This window comes from Tiliqua scincoides, chromosome 4 (assembly GCF_035046505.1).
Source record: "Tiliqua scincoides isolate rTilSci1 chromosome 4, rTilSci1.hap2, whole genome shotgun sequence".
NCBI lineage: Eukaryota > Metazoa > Chordata > Lepidosauria > Squamata > Scincidae > Tiliqua > Tiliqua scincoides.
Window position 1 is genome coordinate 109,508,842 of NC_089824.1, and position 12,689 is coordinate 109,521,530.

The 12,689-nt window shown below is 41.0% G+C and overlaps 1 protein-coding gene across 2 annotated transcripts in view; it reads right to left on the reverse strand.

Moving 5' to 3' along the window:
- The window catches only part of KIFAP3 (kinesin associated protein 3), a 93,117-nt gene that overhangs the window by 56,392 nt on the left and 24,036 nt on the right, over positions 1-12,689 (reverse strand). For both annotated transcript variants that reach the window (XM_066625464.1, XM_066625463.1), the window contains exons 11-12: positions 7,967-8,067; positions 1,043-1,151 (exon numbers count right to left, since the gene is read on the reverse strand). In XM_066625464.1, the coding sequence (XP_066481561.1) occupies positions 1,043-1,151; positions 7,967-8,067 (210 nt within the window). The remainder of the gene's footprint in view (positions 1-1,042; positions 1,152-7,966; positions 8,068-12,689) is intronic.

Genomic DNA, 12,689 nt, shown 5'->3' on the forward strand with positions numbered 1-12,689 from the left:
CCGTTCAGGGAGCTGCCGATGTCCTCCAATTGGCGACCTTCTGATGTTCTTAGGGCTAACGGAGGCTCTACCCTCTAGACCAGACCTCCTCCCCTAAATAAAGGGAACACATCCTTTCATGCCATGCAAGTATAGAGTGCTCCCCCATTCTTGCACTCCTTCCTCACAAGACATTTAAAGTTTAAAGTGATGTGTTCCCTTTAAACTCCACGAGAAGATGGAGCACAGGGAGAGACAGGGATAATCAGCTTCCTACTCATTATGGGAATCCAATGCAGGCTGCATCTGTGGTGGGCTGGAGAGAAGTGGTAGCAGACTGGGAATGAAGGGCAGCCTGAATCTACTGCTCCTTCCACCAGCCACCCTGATGTAAGCCGCATCATGTGGCTTCATGTTTGGACTTGTCATGCTAATAGTGTTCATGAAAGATCTGGAGTTTGCAATGAACTAATTGGTCAAGTTTGAAAGTGTCAAAGTATTCAGGCTGGTGAATCACAGAATATTAGAAAAGAAAATATTAAAACATGTTTTATTCTACACAGTAGTGTTTGTATGTTACTGCAGAAGGCAACTCAGGGGAATAAGCTTAATTCTGGGGTACATAACCCAAACCTATGGGGCAAACTGAGCCTCACTTATTTTTCCTCAGATACTTTACAAGGTCCTGTAGAGGTCAAAGAAAAGGTTAGTTTCCTTTTCTGACAGTTAGTTACTCTAATTAGAAACCAAGAGGTAGGGGGTGGGGAGCCAAAGAAGAGTTCTACCTTCGTTATTTTAGTTACAGAAGTTAATTTGTGAAAATCACATAGTAATCATCCCACAAAACAGACACATAGAATTCCAACACCCTATTATCAATCGCATTAAATGGAAGACTAGAATTCCTGCTAGAAAGAACTTTAGTATTAGAATTTTAGTTTTAGAGGAACAGATAAGTATAGGTTCCATAATGTATTTTACACTCTAAAACTCATTTCTATAGAACCACTCAAGTGCTATACGTAGCTAGGCAATTAAACCAAGCATATTCTGCGATACCCACCTTCACAAATCAGTTGCACATTCCTCTTGTTAGCAGCCAGATTAATGCAGAAAGAAATGAGCTCCAGATCAACACGTTCATCAGGGCACTCAAACAGCATTTTCATTAACTACCAACAGATGAATTTTGAGCCATTAGATTTTCTAGAAGAATGACAAAATACATCTAGCAGCAGTAAAAACCAACTCCTCTCTTATAAAGAATCTATATGACTAACAGCCCAATAGTAGCCAGTCCATAGCATGCAGTGCCACCAAAGGAGTATATGCCACATGCTATGGGGAGGGACACACACATAAGAACATAAGGACATAAGAACAGCCCCACTGGATCAGGCCATAGGCCCATCTAGTCCAGCTTCCTGTATCTCACAGCGGCCCACCAAATGCCCCAGGGAGCACACCAGATAACAAGAGACCTCATCCTGGTGCCCTCCCCTACATCTGGCATTCTGACAACCCATTCCTAAAATCAGGAGGTTGCGCATACACATCATGGCTTGTACCCCATAATGGATTTTTCCTCCAGAAACTTGTCCAATCCCCTTTTAAAGGCGTCTAGGCTAGACGCCAGCACCACATCCTGTGGCAAGGAGTTCCACAGACCAACCACGCGCTGAGTAAAGAAATATTTTCTTTTGTCTGTCCTAACCCGCCCAACACTCAATTTTAGTGGATGTCCCCTGGTTCTGGTATTATGTGAGAGTGTAAAGAGCATCTCCCTATCCACTCTGTCCATCCCCTGCATAATTTTGTATGTCTCAATCATGTCCCCCCTCAAGCGTCTCTTTTCTAGGCTGAAGAGGCCCAAACGCCGTAGCCTTTCCTCATAAGGAAGGTGCCCCAGCCCCGTAATCATCTTAGTCGCTCTCTTTTGCACCTTTTCCATTTCCACTATGTCTTTTTTGAGATGCGGCGACCAGAACTGGACACAATACTCCAGGTGTGGCCTTACCATCGATTTGTACAACGGCATTATAATACTAGCCGTTTTGTTCTCAATACCCTTCCTAATGATCCCAAGCATAGAATTGGCCTTCTTCACTGCCGCCGCACATTGGGTCGACACTTTCATCGACCTGTCCACCACCACCCCAAGATCTCTCTCCTGATCTGTCACAGACAGCTCAGAACCCATCAGCCTATATCTAAAGGGAGGACACGAGGGACCAGAGAGCCAGGAAAAGTAAAAATCTTTTTAGCTTATTTTTCTGTAAGCTACCTGGACGTCAGTGGGTCTCCTCAGACCTATGCCAGTTATTTAGCTGGCAAAAATCAAAAGAGCCTCAGGATATGTGGTAGGCCAGGAAAAGGGGAAAAGGATCTTGGTACGCACTGCTGTCACTGAGTTCCTCTTCTTCCAACCTCCAACTGCACCTTCATTTGGCCCGGTCCTGCCTCAATCCTCCCCCATGCCAACACCTTATCCGCTCCAGCAGGGTATCTGGGAGCCACCAGCGTGTACACAGAGCCTCTAGCTGTTTGTGCCAGCACCTCCAAAGCATGTGTTGCCAGAATGGGGCTTACAGCAACAGATCGTAAGATCCACTGCCGTAGGCCATTAAAAGGAATGCCCCATAAAGTCATTCTTTATCAATCAATTTTCACCAGCACTTCTTAACTGTCATAGTAGGCATTGGGGAAACAACCTGGGCCACAAATGAAACAAAAGAGAAGTAGTGCAGCAGCAGCACTTTACGAATGGTGTTTTTTGATAACAGTAAGGAGATATGAAGGCAAAGGAGTGAAGCCATGGAGTCTCAGACCAAAAGAATAGGCAAAGGATAGCAGTGCAATATTTGATGGAGGGTTTGTGTCAAATGTCTCAAACTATACAATGATAGTTACAGATTGTATACCAATAGTAATAAGCACATAAGAGACATTACTAACAATTCATTTGTTCTAAGTTATGGATGAGAGTTATCTAGAGTGGGAGCTCTTGCTTTCTTCTGTTGCCAGGAAAGAAACCTTTAGCCCTGCCCTACAGCCAGCGCACAGACAGAGTTCTTAATCCCTCTTAGTATTTTGAGCTCTTGATTTAATATGCAGGAGGAGAGCTTGTGGAGATCTACATGCCTCTTCAGATATTTGAGCATGTGTATCCATAAACAAAAATGAGTGCTGAACAATAGCTGGGGCATTTGGTGGGCCGCTGTGAGATACAGGAAGCTGGACTAGATGGGCCTATGGCCTGTCTGAATCAGTTCACAACACCAGTGGTATGATTCCTGTTTTCATAAACAGGTTCCAGCGGAAACTCGCCAACTTAGAACCCTTCAGTTTTCCAGTCATATACATCAAATACATATTCGTACTTTTGTTTGCAGTCATGACGGCTGGTCTATTTTCCCATTAAGGTAAAAATCAGAAACCCTATCATTCTGTGAAATATCATCACATTCTAATCTTTCAGCTTCCTAAGGAGGTTTCTGACACTGTGATCATATTCTATCCTCCTAGTAATGAGACATTTGATGACGATAAACCAGAAGGTTTAACCAACTTTCCAGGACCTAGCCTGGACAGAGCTGACTCTGCTCTACATTGAACTATTCACTGTGTTGTGGGCCAGCAAGTCTGAAACCGGTGGAAAGGAGGGGAAATACTAGAGCCCCAACTAGAGGCTGACAGACTTGGGTTGGATGTTCCAGCCAGCACTGTTGCCTCAACACCAGCCACTTGCCTAGTGATCTTCCAGAAAATGTTAGGAAATCTCTTAGGAGGGGAATTGGGTCTCCAGGGCCTGCATAGGTTGAACAGCTCTGTAAGAGGCCAATAAGAAAGGGTGAATGACCAAAAGCTGGACTTCCATGGAGACTCAGCCAGAAGAACTGGAAGAGCAGGAAGAACTGGATGTGGGCATGACCCCCTCCCCTCCCAATATTCAAGACATAAGGGAGAAATACAGAAAGTCAAATTTTGGTTGTCAGTGCTGAACTGAACTGTATTTATTATCAGATGAACTGCCATCCAAATTTAGACAAGATCATTGAGACAGCAATTCATTATTATTATTTTTAAATATGCTTTTCAACAAAAACAGATGAATTTATATTGCCAAAGGAACAGGAAGATGGTTCCCTGTTCCAGAGGAGCTCATAATCTAAAAAGGCAAAACCAGAAGCAGCTGAGAGGGATACCATGCCTCAATGAATTGGAGCAGTTGTTCCCCCTTGCTAAATATAGGCGAGCCACCTATTTTAAAAAGGTGTCTCTGCCCAGCTAAGCAGGGGATAAACATCATTAGACATGGATATTAAAGGCTTTTGCAAAAGCAGAGTTTCTAATCTTCCAAGATAGATTATCAATTGTATCTGTACAAGGCTTAAATATAGCAGATCCTTCACAAATCAGCTGAAATTAAACTTTAATGCATCACCAAATCATGTGACAATCATGAATAATGTTGTGAAACAGGAGTTACCATATTTTATTCACATAAAATAATGAGTTTAAAACACAAGAGAAAGTTGCTCTAAAATTATCTATGCATATCCAAAAGTTGATTATTCTTGCTTTATTAACATTAAACAAAATTTTTAACCTTTAATACAAAACTGCATTTCTCTACAAAGGGAGGAAAAGTCTTGTCATTTTATCTAAAAACAGTTCAAATTTTTAAAATAATCCTTTGATATGAGCTCCATGTTTCCCATTATGTCTTCATTTAATTTGATTGCTACTCGTGCCACTTCAAAGGGGAGCATAATTGCTGCCAAATAGGAAATATTAAAATTAAATTTGTTCTGCTTTTACTATGCCCATTGTCATCTTTTCCTCATTTAGCAGGAAAGCAGTAAAAGGGCTACAGCGTGTGCAATGAAGAGGCAGTATTTTTCAATCAGACAAGTCCCATATTGAGTATCAGATACCATAGCCCAGGCCTAAAATCACTGTGTCTAGACTCTCTGGCACCTGACTTCACTTATTTACCAGTGACCAGAGGCCAACCCCCACAGGTTTCTGTTCATACACCTCAGTGCAGCCCCCTTCCTATCCCCAGCTCAAACATCTTTGAATGATTATGCCAGAACTGCATGCCTCAAGAATCTCTTCTGACTAGCTACTCCCTAACTCTTAATGTTTGAAGTAATGCTCTGGTTTCTGAACTTCAGCAGATAATGGTGGACAAGAGCAAAGGAGGCTGTCAAGGGAGGACATTTACCAGAATTAAGCTAAAAAGAAGCCTGCAGATCAAAGAGGGGCCAAAATGACAACTGTGGCAGAAAACATGTGGATAAGTAAGCTGCAGAGAACTTTGCATACTGCTCTGTGGAAAAATATTGAATATCACTATGACATCACTGCAGAACCATGCCCTTTGATTGGCCAGGCTATTACCTATAATACCTTATAAACATCTGGATGACATTTGCACCTATTTAAATGAAGCATGCACTGCTGGGGTCTAAATAAGAATGGGCTGTTAATGTTAGCATTTCCAAAAGGGAACATCCATTTAACATAATTATAGGATACACTACGCAAAGGGATTTTGAATGCTCAAACTCTTATTGAGATCCAAGGAAATCAATAAAATGCAATTCAACATATTCACGACATCCATTATATCAAGGAAATAATTCAAAATGCCCAAGTTTTTCAACTGCATTTTACACCCTCAGAGATAACTATGTAGCAAAAAATTGACACATTGAATAAAGTTGTAAATATTATGGACATGATCCAACCAAAGTGATATACTTCCATCAAATTTCAATTAAAAGGTAAGCATATGCTCAAATCTCTGCCTTTGAAATTAATGAAGTTTAAGGGAGCTTCACTTTGTCTGAATCAAGTACAGGTTATTCACTGTGGGTTAGTTCCAAGCACTCAGGTGGATGGCAAAAAAAGTACTATAGCAAATCAATTTAAAGAACAAAGTTCCTTTGTTCAAGTGATTTAAAAACAGCCTTGCTGATGCAGCCTTTGTGATGTTAAGATAGAGTCATTAAGACAACAATCCAACAATCAGTCTCTCTCAAAGTGCTTAGAAGGGCTTCACTCTGACCCCTCCCTTCACCAATGCAAAGTATCCTTCTTTCACTGCTCAAGGGGAAAGGAAAGAGAGAAGGACTGATGGATTGTCAGCCAGCTGCCCTCTCTCTCTCTCTCTCTCTCTCTCTCTCTCATTAAAGAGGCTATTGTTAAAAGACTGTTCAGTTTTTTAAACTGATTTTAAAGGGTTGCATTTTCCCCTTCTCCAGGGATCAGCACATTCCTTCTCATTTGCAAGGGGCCATTCGTGTTGAGTCAAATCCGTGTATAAAAAATCCATTTATAAATAGTCTGGACCTGTACTATGTAATTCAGGGCCCAATCCTATCCAACTTTCCAGCATTGGTGAAGCTGCAATGCAACCTGGAGGTAAAGGAAAAAACATTCCTTTACCTTGAGGAGGCCTCTGTGACTACCACCCCAACCGCAGGATGCAGTGCATGCCCTGTTGGCATGGCTGCATCAGTGCTGGAAAGTTAGATAGGATTTGGCACTCAGTTTCATTTTATAAATATATACAGGGACAAGGACAAGTAAGTTACAAAACTGACATCTTACTGAGATAAGCCCAGAATTACCAACAGAAAACAGGCTTTTTTTTGTCCAGTTCATTAAATAGAGAAAAAAAATCTGAATTTAGTAGAGAAAATGCAAAGAATATGGAGATACAAGACTATAAAAATAGCCTGAACAAAACAGAAAACTCTTAAGATCAAGAACCCCAAAGCACTCTTATGCAATATTGCTTTTTTACAACAGATGGTATCCAAAGAACAATAGCAACGACTTATGAACACAGAAATCAAAGAATCAAGTTAGTTATGACTAATTTATTTTCCATAAATTTCAATGGAACTTAGTCATGACTGGATTTCTTTGGATACAACCAAACAATAATATTGCAAACCTGTACCTTTCCTGGAATTTTTCTGAAATAGCAATTTCTGAGGGACTTAGTTAAATGGTAACAACAACTGTACAGCATTTGCATGTCAAATCAATAGGCAAATTCTACTGCCTAGAGCAGTGGTCTCCAAACTAGAGACAGCTGTGCAGATGAAAAGCCTTCCCCATACCAGCCAGTGCTTACAATTCTGCTGTGCTGCTGCTGTTCCTGGCACCCAAACTTGACACAAAGACACTCTAGACAATCACATCTATTGCCAATATCCCCAGCAGGCTTTGCGACAGGATGTCTGGACAGACACAACTGCCCAGAGCCTCCTTGTTACAAGAACAAGTGCCAGGAGCAGCAGCAGTGTAGCAAAACTGTAAGTGCTGCTCACACGGGGGAGGGCTATCTCCACACGCCAGATCTGACCCACAGGCAGGGGTTCGGAGAGCCCTGGCCTCGAGCAGAGTTCTTAACTGGGGGTATGAGAACCAAATGATGGTTCTCAATCACTCAATCACTGAACAATTTTTGAAAGTTTGAAAATTAATGTTTTAACACTTCATTTGATGTTTCTCTTTTTACTTATTATGGAGCTTTGTAAACCGCCTTGGGTATTTGGTTTGGCAAAGGTGGGATACAAATTTTTCAAATTAAAAATAACAACTACCACCATTATCAATGCAGATTGAAGAGTTCCTAGTTATACATATGTAAAGTAAAACCAAGCTATTGACATCTTTTGAAGTAATATTGGTACCCAATAGGATTAATGATGATTTTGACATCTGGTAAAGGGGATATGGGAACATATTGAGCAATCCATTGAGGGTCTGTAATCATAAAAAGGTTAAGAACCCATGGTCTAGAGTAAAAAAAATTTAAAAAAATAGCTACCAAAGATATCATAGAAGGGAGTTAGCAAATATTTTTCAATTTACTATTACTTGAAAAGTCCTTTTGAACTCTGCTAGGAGGTAACTGGGAACAGAACTGTTACGGCTGAAACAATCATCTGAAAAGTACACGTACCTGTGGTATACAGTCTGTGTATGCAAACATTGATTTAAAACGATCATCCATGCTTATATGATAGAGAATACACATGGCCACTTGTTTATAACTTTCATTTCCTAGAGAAAAATAAAAGTTACAAAACGGACATGAACCAGCCATTTATAAATTCAGATTTAACAAGGTTTAGAAAAGATTCTTTTCAAACACTTCTCCTATTCCTTAATTTCTTTTCTCCCCCCCCCCCCCCGAAACATTTTCAAGTGTCAGGGAGATGGTCTCAAAATAGGATCAATGGGGTTGAAATCTCTAGGTTTTGCTCACAGAAGAATCCTATACAGACCTTGTCCTATTTTTTTTAATCATCAGTTAACCTCATCATAACATTCTAATTGGAAAAAATGGGTATGATTAACTCTGGGTATGATTAACTCTGTCAATTAAATCTTGTGGGTAGTGTTCTGTGTGTGTGTGTGTGCGCGCGCACGCATGTGCACGTGTGTGCGCACGCGCGCAAGTATAACTAGAGGTGATTGTTTCCAATGAATAAGATTGAATTAGTCTAAGTTCTAAAATAAGTCTTACTGAGCTCAATACACTTACTTCTGAGTAAAACAAATAACATCATTTTCAAACAACTCTATGTCTAACTCATCTGGTCTGAAGGATGAAATAGAATGCATATAATCAGATTTAAAGAGACCCGTTTCTTAACTTTGATCACAAAACTCACATGCAGCCATTACACTGAAATGAAATGTTTCTGAACTGGCTCAGTGTGATGGAAGTGTGCCACTGATTAAAGTTATTGCCTTAGCAAGAACCAAACTGGATTCAGAAATATAGAGGAAACCAAAACAGAACTGAAAGCTAACATTTAATTCAGTTCCTTGAAAAGAATTATCTGGTATTTCAATAGTACTAATGCACATTGCATTTTTAACAAGTTAGTATGAACCAAGGCAGAGAACAGCTGCAATTTCCATAAGGGATACATTGGCAATTGGACAGGTTGGATACGGACAGGTTCCATCTCAAACCTGGATATTGTAGCATGCTAGTGCAAACAATTTTCTCAAGTATCTTTGCATACAATTCTTTCTAACCCATTTTCTGTTGAGAAAATATATTGATGGTTGCATATAGGCATATTTTCTACAAGTCAGTGCAGAAACACTTGCACAACCTAGTTAGGGATTTAGGAATCTTTGTATGCCATGCACATTTTGATATACATCCAAAGTGCATCCCACTGAAAACAATAGGGTAGTGAAGTTGCATCCATATTTGCACGTGTAGGTCCTGATTTACAACCACGGCACTGAAAAGAAAGGATATCCAAGATGATACCCAGGATCACGGAGAGAGAAAATGGAAACAGGGGGACCAATTTTGCACATCTCTATCAGCAGGAAGACTTCTTGGTTTTCATCAAACCACACAAATGATCAGGCAAGCAACCATTATGCAGATTAGTTTAGACCAGTGGTTGCCAAACTTTTTAGCACTGGGACACACCTAAAAAAAAAGACTTACTAATTGCTCAAGCCTCTGTGGCTAAAAAGGTTATCTGGCCATACTGCTCCCCTCAAGTAGCAATTGTTTAACCCTTGATGCACATCGTCTAATCTAATTGTCTAGTCTAGTTGTTCTCAAATTGGTGGGTCACAACCCACCAGTTCATGTGAGGGTTTGCCCGTCCCTTTAAGGGGCAAGGGCAGCAACACGATCTCCATGATTGCTTCACGAAGAGGGGGTGCTTTTACTCACACAGGGCTACAGGAAATTGCAGGAGCTGTGGGGAGCCCTGTGCAGCTCTCCACAGGGCTCCCTGAGGTTTGAAAAGTTTTTAAAAAGCGAGTGCAAAGCATTTCCGGTTTCCAGGAGGTGCTTTGTGATCACTCATTTTGAATGTTCGAAGCCTCAGGGGAGCTCCGTGGAGGGCTGCTTAGGGCTCCCCACACCACCTGCAATGTCCTGCAGCTCTGTGTGAGGAAAAGCACCACCCCTCACCCCCCTCAGTGACATAATCCTGGGGATTGTGTTGCTGCCCTTGCCCCACCCAATCCCTTACTTAGGGAGTAAATCTCCCTAAAAGTTTGAGAAACACTGGTCTAATCCAACTATCAGTTTCATGACCCACCGGTGGTCTATGGACCCACAGTTTGGGAACCACTGGTTTAGACACACATTGCTTGAATACCTTGGAATTCAAATACTGAAGCTTGCAACAACCACATTACTCGGCTGCCTAGATATAGGTTACAGAGTCCTCTGTGATAGGACAACAAAATCCAATCACATGGTTGTGCCACATCTGCCACCAAATGTTCAACGTCATACCAAAGCAAACAAACCAATGATATCAAGAAAAGGGAGAGAAGTCAGAGGCTGAGGTGGCGACTCAGGAATGACTCAAAAGTGGTCAAGGGGATGAGTACACAATGAGAGAAACTTATGAAAGCATTCCAAAATGTGCTTTCCAGAATTTGCCAATTAAGATGCTACAGGTGATTGTCAATTACTTATGTACAAATATTCAAGTTGACCAGCTGCAAAAACATACCAATATGTGACATTATACTGAAATTATAGTACCAATTATTTTGTGTTACAGGGGAAATAGACAAAGGTGATAGGAAAAGGAAGGAATAAATACATCCAAGCACACCTGTGATGACGCATATAAAGTATGGGTTTGCATGGGATTTCATGTGACAAGTTGTAACAGGACATAGGGCACTAACTCAGATGCATACACAAGACCTAGCATATAAAGGATCTTCAGAGACAGTTGGAAACTACTACAGAAGTGTGTGAAATGCATCCTACAGAGTTTGTAAGTTTTCAAAAGACCCAAAAATGTTTCAATGACTAATGATGAACCGGCCAGAGAAAGAGAGGGTAGTCCTAGAAAATAACGCATGGATGTTATATAGGATGGTGATAAATCTGACCAACGATGAGCTCATTGCCTAATAAATAGTGTGGTCAGGAATACTTTGAATATATTCCCACAGGAATTTATTATTAATTAAATCATTATTCTGAGGTGTTACTCAATTGTCCTTTGCATTTATACTGCCATTCCAGAACACTTGGTCATTCCCAGCTGAGGGCAGTTAATGTTCAACAAACCACTCATTAGCAGCAGTAAGTGATTCTTCTATGGAAATTATTGCCATTATAAAATATACTCCATGGTTTATAGAAATAATACAGTTTAAATTTGCAGCTGCAGTTCATCTGGAGCAGCTGGGGTGGAAAAATATTATGTCCCTTGGGCAGTTTTCACAACAAGTTTTCAACAAATTAAAAGCTTCAACTACACACATGATGGGTCCACAGTTCCAAATTCTTTAAACATTTGGACACTAAGCAAGCAATGTAACAGCAATTATGGACCAAAACTACTGCTCAGCACACAATGGGCAATATGTGCCCACTGTAAAACTGGGACACAGTTTAGTGGGATTTATCACGCCACCTTACCTTTTCTAATTTAAGATTCATCATGCCTTCTCATGTGTATGTTCTATACTATGTGTACTGAAACATCTGCAAACCCATGCAGAAACTGAAGATGCTAGTACTGATGCAGAGTTCAAGTTGTACCACTTTTAAACAAGATGTGCAACCTGTTACAATTTGACATAAGAAATTCCGTATTTGCACAGGGTCATCATGGGCATGCTATACTAAATATATATCAGGTTTCCCTATCATTCTACCACTTTTAGGTCTCAGTCTTATCCAAGTTTCCAGCACTGATGCAGCTACAATGCAGCCCTGAGGGAAGGGAGCAAATGTCTTCTTAACTTGGGGAGGCCTCTGTTACTGGTCCCCCCAGTGCAGGATGCAGTGCATGCCCGGTTAGCATGGCTGCATCAGCCGAGGATAGAACTAGGCCCTTTTTCAATTCCCCACAGCATGAGAAGGCAATGCATGTGCTGCAATGAGCTTATTTTCCATCTTTTTGTTCTTCATTATGTAACACAAGTGCACTCCAGTACCCGTGAAGAGTTCTGTTCTGGAACCCCCTACCATTAACTGAAACCGCAGATACCAGGGAACACCCCCCTACCCTCTGAAAGAGAGGAGCTCTAGAGGGTCCTCTGAGCCCAGCAGAGGCAACACATGTCGGTCTGCAACCTCTGCCAGGCTCAGACTGAGCCATACAACAAAAAAAGCAACTTCCTGTCCTCACCTCTGGAGGGGGCACGTGCCGGGGGGACCTGTTGAACTGATCTGCAGATAAGTGAATCCATGGATACGGGATCCATGGATATGGCCCCCCCTGTAATCTGCAAAATGAGATTGTTGTCAGTGCAGTATAACAAGACCATGAAACGTCACACATTTGATTTTTTTCTTTAATAAAGAGAAGACAAAACAAGTCTGTCTACTCATCCTCAGAGCCAGTTCAGTTATGCTGCATAATTCTAGATGTGTGCAAAATAAATCTGCACCATATTTAGAAGCAAGAGGAGCCAATAGCCAGAACCATGCTGTAAACAGCAGACTCTAATAACCTAAATGAAATGAGGTAAGCTTCAGCACAGGCATAGCCTTTGAGATCCAGTAATATAGACACAATGTTATGAAGAGTAGGCTGTATCTCAACCCCAAAGCCACATAGTAAGTTGTCTTGATATTTTTTTCTTGGATGCTAGCCTTCGACTTAATGCAGACAAAAGTAAACTCAATATTGTCCCTTTCCTAAAAACTATTTCTGTTAATA